The sequence below is a fragment of the Poecilia reticulata genome, chromosome 15 (assembly GCF_904066995.2).
Source record: "Poecilia reticulata chromosome 15, P_reticulata-male-v2, whole genome shotgun sequence".
NCBI lineage: Eukaryota > Metazoa > Chordata > Actinopteri > Cyprinodontiformes > Poeciliidae > Poecilia > Poecilia reticulata.
In genome coordinates this window covers 1,870,853-1,891,760 of record NC_088844.1, presented here as the reverse complement: position 1 = coordinate 1,891,760, position 20,908 = coordinate 1,870,853, and the positions used below count along the sequence as shown (strand labels likewise).

The window sequence follows — 20,908 nt, the reverse complement described above, 5'->3', positions numbered from 1 at the left end:
AAGCAATCAGGCCTGAAGAATGGAGCTGATTTCAGCCCTCGTTTATATTAGAGATCAGAGCTGAGTCACAATCACTGAATACATGTAGACACACAAATGTTCAGCAGTGGGTAGGTGAGTGCTGGGCGTTGGTCAGCACATGAACAAACTGGAAAGACTCGATGAGAATTTTGGAACTAAGCAGCTTTCCTGAGCTGGAATCCTATTGGGAACACTGTGAACTCTCACATCAGGTTGAAAACCTACAGTTGGTCTTAAAACAAAGCATCACCTTCCAAGAGACAATTATTGATGCAGAAATTCACAACATTGAGTGTTGGAAAGCACTGATAGAAGTTCCAGGTTGGTTTCAGTCCTTCATCCATCCATGCATTATCTTACTCCCTTATCCTATCGGGGTCGGAGGATGAGGGGCGAGGAGGGGGTGCCAATATTCAAGTATAAAAATATAAATATATAAAAATGAGTCGGCCAATATTGAACACTGAATTATTGGGAGTCCACCGTATCCTTGTTTTGATTGGTGCTGATTCAAGGAGATTTCTCGAAACCACAATAACACTTTATTTTCTATTACATGAGATTGCTTACATAACCACCATAAAGGAGATTATATAAACACACGAGTTCAAAGGTAAACCTGCTGACTGGTCAGTCCTGATGCATGTTTAGTATCCAGGTATTCTGTTTTTAGGTTTAAAGTTTGATGATAAGCCTAGAAGTTTATCTGTCGTAGGAATGTCAAAAACTGCAACATTCCCACTCAATATACCAACGTCTAGTAAAGAGTGAAACATCATTTCAGTCTGTGTAGTTGTCATGTCTGTGTTGTTACTATAGACATGAACTATTTCCCCCAGCACCTCGTTTAAAGCACCCTTGAGGGATCCAGAAACACAGCAAAGAGAAAGCGCTGCCTTAAACGTGTCATCCCGGCTTCATTTAATGAAAAACATCCGGCGTCAGGCCATACATCAAAACAATCCTCCAGGAGTCAGGCTGCTGCTTGGAAGCCATGTAGAGTGTGACTGATAGGGGATCTGATGCAATTCTCTTCCTAATTCCCATCTTGCTCTTCTCTCCAGAGACGGGATGTTATTAATCTGGATTTAAGACTCAGGACAATCTTCCTCAGACCTAATCCCACCGAGCGGCTTGCTGTGAAGGCCTCACACCCAAATACGCAATTCTCCCACTTGGGAGATGTTCAAAATGATTTCTTACTATAATTAAAGTTAAATTATAATTTAAATATTTTACTAGATTATTTGAATTTGAACAAGTTGAGGAGTTGTGGGTAGAAAATATTTACAAAGATGTATTTTTTATCTTAAATTCAAAATGTATATATTTTATTACAGTTTTGACTTAATTACTCCTCTGAGTGGATTGTTCTTTCAACTTTTTGTTAGTTTTACGATTGATCACTGACCAACTTAGTTGAAGATTATTTATATCTTTGATTAATCATCAGTTAATCCGATGAATCATTTCAGTCCTAGACAAAACAATTAGAACTGCTAACATACTGGAAGGCTATGACAACAGATTATGGTAGATTAATTCAACTAATATTTATGTTTTCATTGGAATTTTTTCTCCATATATTTCTCATATTCCTGAGGCTGATCTGTTGGCATTATCTCTGTGACCTCATCTGACATTTTGTCCTGTATTATCATTGTAATTTAATCTCACTCAGATCTCTGTCTTATTCTGCATCTTATCACTCAGGGAGCACTTCAGACATTGAAGGGTCCAAAGGATTTGCTCTTCCGTTAGTTATTCTCACAAAGTGACATTTGCATGACGTCTGACAACTTAACTATCATATCTTTCCATACTGTAGCTTTCAGATCTTGACTTGTTGACAGTTAGACAAGTTAGAATGTCACCAAATCCCACTAAAGCAGTGATGCATCCAGGGTGCCATTCATTTTTAATGTGACTTTATGTGAGATCTGAGCTGCAGTGAATCGTTGTGGTCCATCGATGGACTTTGTAGACATACCAGGAAACGGTTGGGGAACAGCTGGAGTGCACTTTGTTAAGAGGCTTGGTAGCATCAGGCTTAGAACTCAGCTGAATATTGATCTGAATCATATGGAAAAAATTTTACAGGAAAAGTAGCGAGTGATATAGAATATTAAAGTAAATATAAAGCTTTACAGTGAAGTCCACCTTGATGTATTTAGCATCATATGGTATCTCTGAACTCATCCCATCCAACTGAAAAGAAACAGAACTGAAGTTATTGTCTTTGGACCTAAAGAAAAACAATCTAGAGTCAACAAAGCTTCAGTTTTTACAGTTGGAAACTACAGATCAGGATGAACTCTGGGAGTGATGACCTCTGACCTGAACTTTCAAAGTCACATGAAGACAGTTACAAAATCAGCCTTCTATTAGCTGAAGAACATTTCCAGGATTTTAGGATTAATGTTTCAACAAGATGTAGAGAAAGTGATCCATCCGTTCGGTTAGTTTATAAATTAAAGATCTGCTGCTGAATCAACCTTCAGACCTCTGAGGTCTCCTGGTTCTGGTTCTGCTTTGCATCCAGAACCAGAACAAAATATGGAGAAGCAGCATTCAGCTTCTATGCACAACAAATCTGGAACAAACTTCCAGAAAAGTGCAAAACAGCTTAAACACAGAGTTTCTTTAAATCAAGACTAAAATCCAGCTGTTTAGAGTTTCAAATGAACTACAATAAATGAAACATTAATCAATATATTTTATGCATATTTGCTTGATGGTCTTGGTGATGGCATTTGACAAAATGTAATGTTTGGTTACTGTACTTTGTCTTTATGGCATAAAGCACTTTGAACTGCCTTGTTGCTGAAATGTGCTATGCAGATAAACTTGACTTGATGTTTATGTCCACATTTGGCTCCTGTAGTTCAGAGCCTCCAAGGCAGAAGAACCACAATGTCACTCTTCATTCTGTGATCCAGAATGACCGGTACCGATAAGCAGCACACAAATGGAAGACTAATAGATCCCCACACCGTTTCTGAAGGCGGTCCAACTCGGTAATATCATAAGACATTTACACATAATGGAGAGTTAATGTAAAAATGATGGCCTTTTCAAATCAAAGCAGCATGTGGGTGGTGGAATCGAAGGGGTGGGAGTGAGAGGGGTGTTTAGGCTTATCGAGCGAGCAGGATGGGGAGGATCGGGGGGAACTGTGTAGCTGCTGGAATGTTCCAGGAGAGCTGGAGAGGGAGTGACATTTTCTGTAAGATATCTATCAACAAGGTTTAATGGCTATTCTGAGCACTTGCTGAAGAAATGTCATTCTTTTTTTATGGTTAATTAATAAATGAATAGATGATGATGAATGGCCTCCATTTTTTCTCCTGGTGATGAAATGATTGGCTGTTTGTATTGTCAGTGGGAAAAGTCCTTGCACTCTGCTGTAATCTCAGATTTGGTTCATATGGCTTTATGAACCAAAGCGTAGACACATAAGAAGTAGATGCATAAGCACAGCTAAAGAGAGCTGAGTTACAGTAAGTGAACTGCTGGTTTTCATGGGTAAATGTGTCATCATATCAATGCTGACAGTAATTTTACCTAACATGATGCTAATTTAATAAATTCATAAATCATTTAAGGCAGTTCTCACAGAGCCATGAAAAAGTATCCCCCCCCTCGCCCCTTTTACTTTATCTTTGCTGCATTGTCATGCTTGTAAATTTGTACAAATCAAGCAAGTTCTATGTGAAAATGTAATCACCCCCTTCAGTAAGATCATGAACTAACTGGGAGATTAACAACATTTGTTTGATTCAATGTCATTAGCAACAAAAAGGTTAAATCAATCATCAATAAATCAAATTTTATTTGTATAGCACATTTCAGCAGCAAGGCATTTCAAAGTGCTTTACATAATTAAAATAAAAACAGAAATAATCAGTGAGAAAGAGATAAAAAAAAATAAAAATAAAAAAACAAAAAACATTACATCATTAAAACGTCGAAAAGAAAGAAGAAGAAATTAAAAACATTAAAGACATAAAAACATGGAAGACATCAAAACCTGCACTCTAACCCTAATTTAGCCATAAGCAACTCTAAACAGGTGGGTTTTAAGTTGAGATTTAAAGGCACTCAGTGTTTCAGCTGTTTTACAGTTTTCTGGAAGTTTGTTCCAAATCTGTGGTGCATAGAAGCTGAATGCTGCTTCTCCTCGTTTGGTTCTGGTTCTGGGGATGCAGAGCAGAACCAGAACCAGAAGATCTGTGGGGTCTAGACGGTTGGTACAACAATAACAGATCTTTAAGGTATTGTGGTGCCAAACCGTTCAGTGATTTATAAACTAACATCAGTATTTTAAAGTTCATTCTCTGAGCTACAGGGAGCCAGTGTAGGGACTTTAAAACTGGTGTTATGTCTCTATCTTCCTGGTTTAAGTCAGAACAGCAGCAGCAGCTTCTGGATCAGCTGCAGCTGTTTGATTGATTTATTAGTCAGACCTGTGAAGACACTGTTGCAGTAATCAATGCGGCTAAAGATAAACGCATGGATGAGTTTCTCTAGATCGTGCTGAGACATCAGTCCTCTAATCCTGGAGATGTTCTTCAGGTGATAGAAGGCCGACTTTGTGACTGTCTTAATGTGCCTCTGAAGGTTCAGGTCAGAGGTCATCACTACTCCCAGGTTTCGGGCTGATCGCTGGTTTTTAGTTGTAATAACTGAAGCTGTGCATTGATTCTAGTTCGCTCATCTTTAGGTCCAAAGATAATAACTTCAGTTTTGTTTCTGTTTAGCTGGAGAAAGTTTTGGCACATCCACACATTGATCTGTTCTAAGCATCTATTCAGTGATTGGATGGGTTCAGAGTCAAAATGACTACCTGACCTCCAGAATTAAGAGATTCCTGAAACGGAACTTGTTGACAACAAGAAGTGGACTAATAGACCTGCCTCAATGTGAACTTACAAAAAAGTCATAAAATAACCATCAGTCTGGAAGCCATTTTACATATTTGGGGACCCCAACAAACCACAATGGAACTACCAGAAATTCCTAATAATACATTGATACCTTGGTATGTCAACTGAATCTAATTGGATTTAGGAGATTCTACAAAGAAGTCTGGACCAAACATCACCACAATGATGAAAGAAAATCACAAGCGCTGGGTAGCAGTTGTTGCACAACCTATTATTAAGGTTATAGGGTGCAGTTACATTTGCTTGGGTTAGCTTGTTTTCCTTAACAATTACTTCAAGCGCTCCATTTTGTATTTACTCGCACCGTATTTGATTAGATGCACCAGATTATTATATAAGACTGAAATTTTTTTTTTATTATTTGTGACTCAGCAACTGATTTAGTAATTGATTAATCATTTAGTAAAATAACAACACAGTCGAAAGAGTAATTACACTAAAACTGTACGAACATATATACATTTTGCATTTAATATAAAAAAACTTTGTAAAGTCTTACCAAAAACTCCTCAAATTAGCTGGCTAAAATTTTGTAAAAAAAGAAACAAAAAAACATTTTAAGCACTCATTGCTAAAAGGAGAAATTAGGGTTAGGGGACATTGATCAGATTTTAATCTGTTAACTGATTAACAGATTATTAATCAGTTAAAAAAAAAAACTCAACGAATCTGCCCAACCAAGGCCATTGATAAGTCAAGCACAAAGGGCTGAGGTCAAAATATTGTGAGAAGTATTTTTTTTTTTTAGTTGAAGGCGCTTCACTTAATACAAATGACCATCCGTTCATTAATGTATCTATCTATCTATCTATCTATCTATCTATCTATCTATCTATCTATCTATCTATCTATCTATCTATCTATCTATCTATCTATCTATCTATCTATCTATCTATCTATATATATATATATATATATATATATATATATATATATATACTGTATATAGAGAGAGATAGATAGATATCTCTCTCTCTCTCTCTCTCTCTATATATATATATATATATATATATATATATATATATTGCATTGATAAGTCAAGCACAAAGGGCTGAGGTCAAAATATTATATATATATATATATATATATATATATATATATATATGTACATAAACACTCCAGCTCTGCATGTCTGCTTTGTCCTGAGCATGGTTCTGCTCTACATCTGTGTGAAGTTGTGTTTTCTGTCTATATCAGATATTTCCTTCAAAAAGGAAATATTTTCATTTCCATTTTTTATTTATTATTTTTATTGTAACAATTTTAAAAAATGCAAATTTTAAATAACAATCTGCATATTGTGTTATTTTTTTAGCTTTCTTAGAACAATCAATTAGTTGTTGGAATAATCAATAGATTAACAGATAAGTAAAATAATTGTTAATTGTATCTGTATCTGGAACATTTAAGCATGACCAAAAAAACAAAGACAGAAGGAATAAAGAGGATAATCTTTTTTTCATTGTATATCTTTAGCCACCAGAAAAGTACAGAAGTAATAAATATTACAAAGTACATTTATTCAATACAAAGAGAATAAAAACTTGTCCCCTATTTTTTAATACCAAGCAATAAAATAAAACTGCAAGTGCAACAGTGAATGTAATGCAAATCTGCAAGAAAAGATGGCCATTAAATGAATGCTGATTTATCTGCTTCCCCTGGTTCGCCTCCTAGAAGACAGCTTGAAGATGGCCGCGCACACACACAAATCCCCCCTTTGATTTCAAAAACTCAGTTGCTCAGTGGCCCAAAAGCATGGTAACAGAAAAGAACTACACCAGCACCTACCATTTTGAGAGCAAAAGCATCCATCATAGAGGAAGCTGTGTTTGTACATGTATGTCTGTGAGTCATTGATTGCAGCGAGAGAATCCCACCGTAGCACTAATCAATAGCATGGGTGCTCACATAACTTTAGTCAAGGACAGAGGTGGTAAAACAGAAAGAGAGGAATCAGTATCAATCAACAAATTGATCTTCTCCTTAAGTAACTCTGATATGAATGATGGCAACTTCAATTTAGGATGACTCTGGAAAAAAATGCAGCGTTTAAATACCATAGCTATGTAAATTTGAAGTTACAGATAAACAACACCACTCAGTATACATGGAGCATCAATGCGTCCTCCTCCTTCTAAACTCAGAGTTCATTTTTAATCACTCAGCTTGGTGTAAACAATATGGATGAGATGAAGCTCATATTCAGGAAGCTTCACATAATTTAGTGCAATCAAGTGTAATACCACAAATGCTCCATATTATCCATTTAACAGTCATTTTGGCTTGTGATGCAGCTGAAAAAACACAACATATCCATTCAAGACCATAGATATTGATAATTGATCCAAAATCTCTACAACTCCAGCTGAAAAATAAATCACTGTTTAGCAATATAGCCTATAAGAGTTTAAAAAACAGTTTCCAAGAAAAACAAATACACACTGACTTATAACCAAACAGATTGAGTGCCAAATTTTTGCAACAATGCTTTACTTCACAAACCTATACAAGAGATTTCTTTATAATGGAAAAAAAAATCAAAAGTATTCAATCAAACAACCGCCATATGAGTAAGACACTTTAAGAGTCACAAAGTATAGAAAAAACTTACGTGTTTTACGTTGGCTTTGTGTATGCATGGTCAGCGTGGTAGAGACCTCCTCTGTAGTAGTATGTTCCGTAGTCCACATTTGTGTAGAGTCACGAAGAACTGTCGGATTCGCAGGAGATGAGCTAGTAGTCGCCGCTCCAATTACAAAGGTTGTCCGCGGTGCTGCAGTGGTTGTAGTAAAGATTGAAGGTATACGTCCGTTACGATTTCCAGGGTTCCGAGGAGTCACCTGACTTCCAGAGGCTGCCCCCCCCCTGGGGTTTATAGTTGTGGTCGAAGCAACAGTGCGAGTTCTGCCTTTTGCCACAGTTACGGTTCTAGGTGTGGGGTTTCCACCGTTGACTGTGGAAGTAGTTGTAGTGGTGGTAGTATCAGGACCTTTAGGAATCCCGCTTGGCTTGGAGAGAAAGATGGGATCTTGGCCTATTCGATTAGCATCCACCAGGTCAGTTGGCACATAATCCCGCACTGTACCCACAACAATCCACTTCAGGAGCATTAGGCTCAATCCAAGGCCAATGAAACCAATAAGTAAAGGGACCACGCACAGCCATGTTTGCTGGCGAGGCCACACAGCACACCGAAAAGGACCCTGATCCTGAGCCTGGACTTCTCCACGGCCCCTGGTAGCTCCCGAACCTTCTGGTTCCTCCACGATCACTGCCCCAGATACAGCAGCTCCGGAGCTCTCACTCATCCTGCCTTCCCGTCCTTTATGGCTCATCAAGGGTTAACCCTGCAATAGGTATTGATAGCACATTGCAAAAAGGTTCTTGACAATGCCGGACTTTGAAAAGATGATAGGAATGTAGAGGCGGACAAAGGAGTTCCCAAAGCACTCTCAGTAGCAACTATATGAGTATGTATCCCGAAGGTATGAAGAAAGGCAGGGGTAAAGAAGATACATGCAGTCATGCAGTCACAAAAGCACAAGTACCCACACTCACACTCAGAGACATCCAGTTAGATACAGGAGAGGTTGTGTAAAAGTCAATCCACCAAATTAGTTTAGGTTTATTTTTGGCCAACTCTCGATTGTCAACAGGAAACTTCAAAAATGTTCACTGTGAAAGCAAGCAAGAGAAGAGGAAAAAAAGAGATGCCTTTAGCAGGAAAGTGTGTGGGATGAAGCGTCTTCACATCTGTTAGAAATCAGTGCCATCAATGTTTGGATGCCAGTGCAGCAGAAATCCACAGCTTGGATGTGATGTGAACATGTAGCAATCCGTGTACAAATCCACAATGGGACAGGGAAACTTGAAGGGTGGGTCCAGCCTCTTTCCTAGTCTTCAGAGCTCTGAAAGAATGTCCTAATGCTGGGTCTGACACAACACCTTTAGTCAAGTCACCCTTTTCTTCGAAATCTATTCCTGTTGTCGCTGGAAGGGAGACCAGAAAAGATCAATTAGAAGTCAACTTAACACTCTCTGACGATTATTTAACACCTCTAGCCACTGGTAGACTTTCTGCAAGTGTCTTCCTTGTATCCCTTTATGTATTTGTATGATCTAAACCCACTTTGCCATGAAATCCAAAATCCAGTTATTTGCCCAGAAGTGTTGAAAAAGAGATATCAAGAAAGGACAAGAGGGTGAGGTAGGAAAAAAAAGGGGTGTTGTCGCGTGGTAGGATGGATAAATCTGCAACGAATGATCCTGCTCGCTCTCTGGCCGGCTGTGGATCAGATTTCCCCCAAGCCGTCTGCTCAGCTCTCTTGCCGTCTCAGGGTACCGTTTGTTAATGCCGCAGCAAAGCCCTCAGGAAGCTTCCTCTCACGTATTTGCAAAGAACATTCCGCCACAGTGGGGATAAATTGTGAGAGGAGGTGTTGATGAGGAACCAGGCAGTTGATAGGAAAAAAAATTAAGGAAAGATCAGAAGAAAAGTAAGACCATCAGGAGAGGATAGTGTTGGAAAAAAAAATTCCAAAGAGTGCTGGTTGTTTTTGTCCCTTTTAGTTCCTGATTGCCTGCACGCTTTTCAGTCCGCCAGTTGGTCTGGTAGCTGAGCTCCTCTGCCCGTCCTTCAGTCCTGGAAGCTTTTTAAAAAAATTTTTTTAGAGATGATTAAAGATGTGCATCCCACTCCGGAGTGAAGACTTGCAACCACAGAGGCACGCACTTCCCCAATCAACCAACCAGCCAACCCTCTACCCCTTTTGGAGTTTGCTGCATCCAACAATGCAGCCGTCTTTACCTGTAGCAATGGTGATGCAGACGCGCACACAGCTGCCTCCTGAGCTGCTGCCACCGAGACAGGGAGCGAATGAGAAAGGTGGGGAGGAGGGGAAAAAAAATCCAACAGAGCGGAGTGCACACTGGTAGAGCAAGGGAAGGGAGAGAAGGAGGGAGGGAGGGGAGAAAGAGGCTGCACCTGCTTAGATGCACCAGCTCTGGGAAGAGTGCCCACCTCCGTTAGCGGGGAGGGGAGAGAATAAAAACGCAGTGTGCATACAGAAATGCAGAAAAAGCAGAGTAGAGGTGTGTGTACAGATAAAGATAATTAGGGAAGGGAAAGGAAAGAGGGACGGAGAGCTCTGCATCGGCACTAGCCAGATCCAGGCAAGAAGTCCCAGACAGAGGCGAGCAGAGGCGCTAAGCTGGAAGCCATCAGTCAGACGCTCAGCTCCACCCACTGAAGAGCTTTAGAAGAGAGAGAGGGGAGGGGAGGAAAGAAGAGGTAGATTCTTAAGCTAAAGATCTGGGTGAATTCCAATACCTTGACTGATATTTATTTGACTAAGCCTAGACTTGCTCAGAATGGACTTTTAATAAATGACAAAACAGTAGCTGGAGTTGTATAATGACTGTAAAGAGGTGCGACAGTACAACAGCATCATATTACCCCATAATTTGCTGTGTAATAGATTACATAGCATTCTTTTAAAGATATTAAACACACACGCACATGCAAATATATATATATATATATATATATATATATATATATATATATATATATATATATATATATATATATATATATGAGACAATGATTATTGTCTCATCTAATGAATCCTGTATTGTGAATGATGTTTTCTCGTTAGCTGAATGTATCACTCCACTGTTCACTTGTTCTATTTTGTTGGCAAACTTTTAAGTCCATATGGTCAGAATGAAGAGGGGAATTAAATATTTCTAAATACATGAAAAAATATCTATTCTCATAAAACGGAGGTGGGAAGTATATATATATATATATATATATATATATCCAAGCTTTATGTAGCATTTTAAATTAATAATGATTAATGAATAAAGTAATGTTATCAGATTTTAATTTGTATGTCATTGACATATTTCTTAGCAAGGACAGACAGCAATGTGCCCTAAGAAAAATCTTTTAATTACTCCTTAGGGAGAAACCAAATGACGCTGTGGGTTTTTACATCTCTTTGTTTTCTGACAAACAAATCAAAATCAACAAGCGCTCGCTCGTTGAAGCAGCCATTATGTTACGATGCTGATTTGATTTAAAATCAGCATAGTATGCTAAGAAAGACTGTTTGAGAAACAATTGTAAACATAATCATCAACAAGATATAAAAGGACATGTTTGACAACAGTAAGAATAACAGTAATGAAAGCTATAATCACAAAACTAACTACTTTATAAACAAAATTAGAAATGTTTGAGAATATTATCATGGATAAATCCAGCCGGGGATTTTGAAGACTTAACATTGTTAAAATGATTATTGTCTCATCTAATGAATCCTGTATTGTGAATGATGTTTTCTCGTTAGTTGAATGTATCACTCCACTGTTCACTTGTTCTATTTTGTTGGCAAACTGTTAAGTCCATATGGTCAGAATGAAGAGGGGAATGCAATATTTCTAAATACCTGAAAAAAATCTATTCTCATAAAACGGAGGTGGGAAGTACACAACAATATGCTTTTACCAATTTTAACAGTTATGAATACTTTTACTTGTTCATTTTCTAGCATTGCACTGGATTAAAGTGAAGATGTTGGCAAAATATAATTTAAAGGGGAATTATTATGTATTTTCCAGACTCATAATACCATTTTATACCATAGCCAAGTAACTACGTTCAGTTGGCATGGAAATGCTGTATATATCAAAAAATCGGACTTTGCATCATCGACACATCTGACACCTTAAAATCTGATTCTGTCTCTTTAAGAACCTTCCACTCTTTTTGACACTCCTCCTTTAGCATGTCATCAAAACAGTGATTCTCAATGCTGCCCACTGATGTCATTTACAGCCTTCCTTTGGAGCAGTGTTTGTATGTTGTATATCCACACAGATTTCTACACTGGTGGATTTTTGAAGAACAGACACTTGAAAGGATTCAAAGGGCTCTGAGTTGCTGGTTTCAGAGTATGCAGCTAGGCTAACGGAATCAAAGAGGTGTCAGTTGTAACTATAACATAACTTAGCTCAGAGTTAAGGTCCTCACTAAGTCTAGTAGAGTAGAGCACACCAACCCAATTCTAAAGTCCATTAACTGGCTCCCTGTATTTCAGAGAATAGACTTTAAACTGCCTTTGCTACTTTATAAAACACCAAATAGCTTAGCATGAAGTTGTTTTCGAGATTGATTGTTGCGTCGAAATTCCAGATTGGTCAGGTCTTCTGGAGCTAGCCCTCTTTGCTACCCCAGAATAAGAACCAAACACGAAAAAGCTGGATTCAGTTTTTCGTGCTCCACTGATATGGAAGAAAACTAGAAAACTGCTGAAACACTGACAACCTTTCAATTTATCACGAGACATAAAAAATTCCTGTAGATGACAGAACTTAGATTGATATGAAAGGAACTAGTGTGTGTCTTATTCTTCGCAAACACCTTAATGCACAAATCACAAACTTATTGAAATGATTGAAAGAATGAAAAACTACACATCTCTTATAAGTAGTCCAAAGGAGGGGTTCATCTTTGCTTTCACTACAAATGTTAACAATAAAACCTGATTCAATATGAATCTCAACTTTTCCTTGGATTAAATATTACTGTCAGTAATTAATTTGAACGCAATTATATCTAATTGTACAGCAACATCTGCATCACTGAGCCAGTACTTTGGACATGAGGATCTTAACTCTTTAAACATTACATAGCAGGAAAAAAAATCCCCTAGCAATAACAAACAAATAAATCCCTGAAGTGATTACTCAGTTTAACATTTGTCCCAGTGTATGATGGGATTGGTTTTAACCCACCATGACCCTGCACAGGATAAGCTCAGGATAAACATCTATGTAGGATGGATGTTTATACTCTTCATATATTAAAACAAATTCCTTTTGTAACAGTCATAAAAATAAAATAAGAACATTCCGTCAAAATATAGCCAACGAATCATCAACTTCAAGCTTGCAACTGACAATGAAAATCTACAGATGACCAATTTAGGACTGGAGCACCAGACATTCATTAATAAAACATGGGTATCATTTGTCAAAACGCCAGTATTACGCTTGTTTGTCAATTAAACTGTAAGGCAAGTTGCCAGTCATGAAGGATATATTCAGATTGTGTACAATTTCTTCCTCACTAACCTTTCATAAAATTAACTGGTAAGGGAAAATAACAGTGAACGGGAGACTTCAGGGTTTCCCCCCATTATATTACAAGCCTGGCGGGCCACCAGGTGCATTAAGGTCTCAGTCTCCCCTGGAGGCGAGGGTTTGAATTCCACTTCTGACACGACTGGTACACTGAGATGAGGACATGAGAAGTTATCACTCAGACTTGGCTGTACAGCAAACAAAGCTGATTTATTGGCTCTCAGGCATCAAAGGAGCGTTAAGGCTGGCAGCCCTTCCCTCAGTCTGCCTGCCACATCCAGCAGTCCACCCATATACAGGTTAAACCCTGCCTCCTCAGTTCAAATCGACCAATCACTTCAGTCATCCAGAGTGGGAAAAAAAGAAACAAAGTTGACTTTCAAAGGAGACATTAATAATTATTTATCATTAATAAAATATAAGGCAAACATCATATCTATGCAAATGTACAAATTTACAAGTTGTTTTATTCTTTTGATTGCGTCAACCAATCAAACTCCAGCTCTGATCACCAAACATCCCATAAAAGAGCAGGTTTTGAGGTGGACCTCCTCTTTATAGAAACCCAAGATGGCTGCCAGAGAAGACACAAGTTAAACATTTCATCAGTACATTGACACACACAATGTGTCAATGTGGTCAGTACATCGACACATTCACACACACTCTAGAACTAAAAAAATGTTAAGAGAAAATCTTTGTGCTTCTTAACACACTAAAATATTAAGAAGCACTAACATTTTGGTGTTCCTTAACATGTTTTTGTTTACATTTTCTAAAGTTTTTTTAAAGGGTTTGGTTCGTTTGACACAGTGCAGTGTGAAAGCGAACCTGACCATCTGAAAATGGGACAAATTCTGTAATTTTGCTCTGTAAACTTTGGAATTACTCTGAAACCAGAAACTACTATGGAAAATGTGTTTAAGTAAGTTAAATATAATGTGGGAATGAATGTCTTAAAGGCAAGGAATTTTTCTCTTGTACTACAAGGGTAAGGCAACAGTGTATAATAAGTAAGAAACACTGCCACCTGCAGGTGGTAATTAGCAGTCACTTAAACCCAATGTTTTTCACCAAGGCTGTGGAAAATTTTAAATACATTTTCCACTAATCTATGGATTAGCGGAAAAAATGCGGGTGATCTGTAGATTTTGTGTGCATTTAATAAGAAAAAAAAACTATTTGTTTGAAATACAATACAGTGTATGGTTTAGCTAAAGAAAATGGATCCCCAAAGCTATTTTGCTTGGGCTAACAAAACAAACGGAGCTTACTATTTTTGTAGAAAATATCACCTGCATTTTTTTGTGCAATAGCACAAAAAAATGTAGGGGATCTGTTGATTTTGCATAAATTTGTGGAATCAGAAAAAACTGAATGGCTACTTTAGACAGCACTTATATTAAAAAGAAATTCTGAACTATATGTTTAAAAGTACAATATGGTGTTTGAGCTACAATTTGTATTTTAGCTAAAAAAAAATGAATTCAAGTTTTGTAAAGATAGAAAAAAAATGTATTGTTGCCCCCAAAGTGAATTTGTGTGAGCAAACCAAACAAAAAGGAATAATAATACTTCAATTCTAAAACACAAGAAAACAAATCTCTTCTCATCTCGTTCTTATGAACCCCAGTACTTTATATCAGTTTGTGTTGTTTCATTCCTACAGTGAATAATGACCAAGATAATGGCATTCATACCTTAATATTCATGTGTATCTCCATCAGAATGGTCTGGTCCCTTAGGGGTGGTAGATTAAGCAACAGGGACCTACAGGGAGGGAGATAAAACACAAGAGCCAACAAGTTCAAATAAAGACGAAGGAAATGTGAGAACAAAAGGGAAATAAAATACAAGCAAAGTGGGGCATTACCGTCCCTGTGGCTTGTAAAAGCAAACACCATCTGGTCTTTACCCATCATGCAGTGTAATCCCATCACATATGATAATTGTAGCATTAGATAGTTATGTCTGTTTGTTCTACATACAGCAAGGCTATCACTGTCCCACAGCTTCAAATCAAAACATGAGTTGGGAAATAAAAAAACAGGTGATGATTTTTCCTCCATAGATGATTTTGATGCATAAATGAAAACAGACTCGTTTCATCCTATAAAGGCGTTGAGCGTTCAAACCAAACAGTAAGCACCAAACTGTTTGTTTCAAATTTGTCTGATTTTGCCCAATCATGCATCAAATTTCTGGTTTTGTAGTTTTACTTTATTTCAAGTTATTTCTTCAATGTATTCCCATTACATTTGTTGTCCTCTGGTTCAGTAGTCACAGTTCAATGTTGAAGAGTCGGACATTTGCATGAGTCGGATACAAGAAACATCATGATACCACTCAGCTGCACACGAGAGCCTCATTCACATATTTTGTATTTTAAACAGGATGTAGATTTGGCCACCTGCATATCAATGTACTCTTGAAACAACAAAGCAAAACAAAAGGGAAGCAAGCTTTGTGTGTGTGCGTGTGTGTATGGGGGGATTTGGGCTTAAATCAACCTGCTGCGTTTTCCATTAAAGTGGCTGCAGCAGCTTTGGAGATCAGGCCAACTTTGCTCTGCTGTAGAAGTTCAGGGAAATGGAAAGTCAGTCAAAGCACAACTGGTGCTGACCTGCTTTCCAAACATAGACAAATTTTAAATGAATCATGCTAAAGCTAGTATCTAACTCAGAGTTGAAATATGTTAAACATCCAGTTTCAACAGTACTGACAGTCAGCCATCTACTCGAGTCATTTATGTATTTGGGATGTTTTCACACCTGATAGTCCGGTGGATCGTTCAATCGGTCTACTGGTTCAACAAATGATCAATGTAATATTTCAACATTTTTGCTGGTAAAGAAAGAACCCAAATCCTCCCGACCCCCTCCCACACGCACACACACACGCGCGCATGCATACACACACAAACTGCTTGCCATTGCAGAGGATCAAACAAACTAAGACCATTTGGAAAATTTGTTTCCCTCCTCGCCTGTGGGGGAGCTGCACAAAGAACACCACTGAAGGAAATGACAAAACTTCTAAAGAGGACGCAACTTTCTTTACAAAATGTTAACAAAAGTGGAGTAGCGTCAGATTTTAGTGGTTGTAAGATTTCTTTTGTCTTTGGCAAAATACCATAAGTCATTTCTATCATTAGGGTAACCGTTAACTGCCAATAATCTAAAAGCTAAACACTGTTAGCATCTTTGTTAAAGAAACTAGTTTTGTGGTTATTTACCCCTTGATTTTAGGTAAGAGGGCAGTTACAAGGTCTTTGTGCATTGTTCAAGCACTGATCCATATGTATAAAATTGGAGATTTATTTCTATTAGCAATATGTTAAGTGATTGTCTACGCTGATTAACGTTTTTATTTTGTACATGATGCATAACAGTCTCTATAAATGACTGTGATTATCAAGTGCTTAGTCATTTATGCAGAAAACACTCAGTGTCAGCGGTGCAGCAAAGCCACTACTAAAGAATCTATTTTCACAGAATAAAGACTCTGTAACACACAAATTATTGCATCTGCTGTCAAATACATTATTTTGTACATAGATGGTGAGCAGTGATGTGAGGTGAGGTTCATGGCTGGTGATTCACTGACTTACTAATCAGATGTACAAATATTGACCCCCTAAATCAGGGGTCACCAACTCCAGTCCTCAAGGGCTACCATCCTGCAACTTTTAGATTCACCTCTGCTCCAAAATGTCTGAATTTCCTCACCAGCATTCATTCCTCTCTGCAATAGGCTGGAAATGAGCAGTTTATTTGATCCAGGTGTGTTTGAGCAGAGACGCATCTAAAAGTTGCAGGACGGTGGCCCTCGAGGACTGGAGTTGGTGACCCCTGCCCTAAATGATATTGGTTACATACGGAAATTTTGCGCTTGCAGACAAGCAGGAGGGCAGAAAGACTATCCTTTAGATGTTATCCAAAGCTGCGCAGCCACGGTAGAATAATTCCATTAATGTCATGTTGGTATTCAATTTTCAAACCCACATGCAAGAACACAACCAGAAGAGACCGATTAAGTGTACAATAAGTTTTATTGAAGTCAGGGAAGGAATAGGGGGATGAATATTGGAACGGGTGACTTTGAAGACGGGGAAGGAATCAGGGAGTTATTACTGGAACTGATGACCGGGTTGTCTATTAGTTGGAAAGGTGAGGAAAACTTGAGCGGAGCGTTGGGTGGTAGGTGTTGTTGGAGAGTGGACCGGTTTGATGATGACAGGAGGAGCGGCTAAACTCTGATCCAGTAATACTCTTTTCTCTGGTTGGTTTCGGGTTTGGATCTCCTGACCCGGAACGTCCCGAAGGGGAATCCGCCGGAGAGGGACCCGCGAAGGGAAAAGGTGAGCTCACGATGAGTGGCGTCTGACCGGTAACACTGGCAGCGTCGAGGGGGGACACAGGAGGCAGGTAATCCACCACCGCGGGGAAACAGACTCACTCAGAATCCGGGGAGGACTGAACACACGGGAGCAACGAGGGAGACGGCAGGAACATCGGGGTAAACAAACACTCAGGAGATGAGACGAAGAGGAGCTGCTGCTTATATCCATAAGCCACGCCCTCCAAACGAGCTGCAGGTGTGTACACGGGTTGAACCCAGCAGCTTCCCAGGGGCTCAGCATGTAGGTGACATCTGGTGGATGCCATGAGGAATGACGGTTCCAACAAAAATAAAACCTCAAACCCAAAAACAAAGAAAACAAACTAACAAAATAAAACAGGTAAAAACACAGACCCTGACAATTAACTCAATAAAACTTGGAAGTGTAGGTAGAGATATGGGAAACTTTGTATAGTGTATAGAGAATACAGGTCCACTGTGCCCGTGTTGAAAATGAATACAATTTAAATCAAACGGTGTTCAAATATATTCTGCCAGGGTCTTAGTTGAAACATATTGTACTGGGTTTGGTGTGGGAAAGAAGGTCCCCAGGCAGAAATGACACCAGTTAGCTAAAAATGCTCAGACCTGATGACAGACAAACAGGAACACTCCCCTCTGGCTGAATAAAACGGATGCGCAGACGCACACACACACGCACACACACGCACACGCACACACACGCACACACACACACACACACACACGCACACACACGCACACACACACGCATACACATTGAAGCCTTCAGAGTCTTGTGCCATGTCAGCTCTAAGGTCCAGAGGCCAAACTCATCTGTGAGGATTTCTGTCATGGTGGGTGGCAGAGCGGTCAAAGGTCATAACTCTACAGGCATTAGTTGACTCTTGACACGATGAACGACTGACTGTAAAAGACCAAATTCTTAATCTACAGTGATCCCTCGTTTTTCGTGGGGGTTGCGTTCCGAAAATAACCCACGATAAGTGAAATCCGCAAAGTAGTTACCTTTAGTTTTTACAATTATTATACAGCTAAATACTCAACATTGAAACCAAAGAACAAAACCTGTTTTCAGGTCAGCGGATGTGCGTGTGCATCAATCGGGCCTTAATGTGATCCAGAGTCATGTCATTAAAGCGTCTCCTCCAACCTGCCCCGCGAGATTCACAGCTGTATCTACGGCAGGGAGATGGATCTCGTCAAGCAAGCCTCCGGTCGGGTTTTGCGCTGATTCTGGCCACACTTTTTTCCAGAAGGCATTCAAAGTTTTCAGCTTTCATCTCCTGAATGGCCAAGCTGTATTATTTATATTTAAATACCGTAACGTTATTGGCACACAGGTAGAGAAGGAGCTCAGAAACTGTTTAGCCAATCAGGACTCAGAACACAATGCACTGTGAAAAAAACTGCACAAAAAAATCTGCAAAGCAGCGAGACCGTGAAAGGTGAACCGCATTATAGTGAGGGATCACTGTAACCTGTTTCACATTTCCCTTCCCTGACAATTATTCAAACCTTTCTTTTCAGTTTGCCAGCAGTAAGTACTTTTAATCACATGAACATTTCCAGTTTTGGTAAACACACGTTATGAGGCTGCTGTTACACTGATCATTATTTTGCCTTGTGTATTGTTGCATTAGGTCTAAATATGAGGAAGGATATTTTGTGGAAAATTAGGTCCTGATGATGAACTAGGAATGACATTTCAATGCTCATAGGGAGTTTTCACACCTGGTAGTGTGGCAGACCCAGTTCTATTGGGGACCAACAATGCAGTATATGTTATGTTTTCAGTTGGAGCGGTTCGCTTTCCCACTGAACTGTGTCAAACGAATCAAGCCCTTTGACAAACCTGTTCACCCCCTTGGCTGTGATGGCATTGCATAAAGAACCACTGAAGGAAATGCACAAAACCTCTGAAGTGCAACTTACTTCTGACAAAGCCATTTCTCCTGCTAACACTAGACTCCTGCATTTGATTTGGTTTGGCTTATTAAGTAGGAACAGCTAAATGTAAGTAAAAAGGCACAAGACCACCAATCAACAGCCAATCAAATCTTGAGAAAATGCACTTTCCAAGAGGAAATTTGTCTGGGTCATTTATAATTTCAGATCTGAAGCCTTCAGGATAGAGTGACAAGCATCTAAAAGAGAAAATCTCAGTGGAGAAAAGTGCTTTTTTTCAATCAGAGGCTAATTATGGCACTAAATCCTTTCACTTGTTGACCTTAAAAGAATTGGAAATATGCATACTTATTGGTTTAAATTAGACTGAGATATTCACAATAGACTTTTAAGTATGTTCACTAGCTAGCTTAGCTAGTTTTGAACTATTAATTTGTACGCAAAGCTTTGTCTGGCTGTTTGTGAATAAATCCCATGTGTGTACTCATCATAACAGTTGTGTTCTTCTCTGAGTATATGAGAATAAATGTGTCCCTGTGTGTGTGCTTGTAGCTGTGTGAACTTGTTTTTCCATGTTACAGCATGCTAGTTAAATTGGTAAGTCCCAGGAAGAGGACTGCAAAGTGTCAGTCAGCTGTCAGTGTCAGGTAGTACACCAGCTGAATGCAGAGCAGTTAAGCAGAGCAGCACTCTCCAGAATACAGACAGGGTGAAAAATGGGGAATGGTAGTGAGACCTGATGGGGAAAAGAGGCAGTGGATCTATAACACCAGAACAAAATGTCCCTACTGGTACCAGTTAAAAGTATTGTGGTAATAAAAGCCTTAATCAGAGTATTTCTTCTCAGTATGCTGGGGTTGTTCATCTCTGGTCTGTGGACAATACACAGTGAATCTCGACAAACTGTCAATGATCATATTAATTTCAGATACATGGATTAAAAAAATAAACAATGTTCCTTATATCACATGTGTGTGAAATAGTTTACTTGAATACAAGACAAACCAAAGAAATGATACAATTAGGTTTGATATAATTCACCCCCAGACAGTATTCACAGGGGTAAAGGACCACAGTTGAGTGTGAATTACCAAAATCCTCAAATACTTGAGACCTCCTCTAAAAATGTGTATAGCTGCTAATTTTAATAGTTCAAACACTAACTATGCATTAATACAAACAGTAGTAACAGCACTACCGCAGAAGCCATGAACTACAGTGTTCACATCTCTGCTGTTGGGACTACAGCTGATCAGTACCAAGAGCAGGAAGCAGACTGCAGCACAGGGCATTCTGGGTATGTACAACTGAAACAAACAAACTTTGCTCAGGATGGTTGTAGTCTTCCCAGTCACAGGTTGAAATTGAGACTCACATGTTGTCAGTCAGGTGTTTCCTCTCTGCTGGAAAACAAACAAAGCAAAAGTTAGAAAGATGCACTACATGAATATCATATAAATGCACCATTCACTTAAATGATTGTTTCACCTTTGTTGACT

At 38.8% G+C, this 20,908-nt stretch overlaps 1 protein-coding gene across 1 annotated transcript in view; it reads right to left on the bottom strand.

The window, feature by feature from the left end:
• The window catches only part of nrg3a (neuregulin 3a), a 555,594-nt gene extending 545,455 nt beyond the window's left edge, over window positions 1-10,139 (bottom strand). The window contains exon 1 of the mRNA XM_008429015.3: window positions 7,582-10,139. Coding sequence (XP_008427237.1) covers window positions 7,582-8,305 — 724 coding nt within the window. The 5' untranslated portion in view covers window positions 8,306-10,139. The remainder of the gene's footprint in view (window positions 1-7,581) is intronic.
• Between the last annotated feature and the right edge of the window lie 10,769 nt (window positions 10,140-20,908).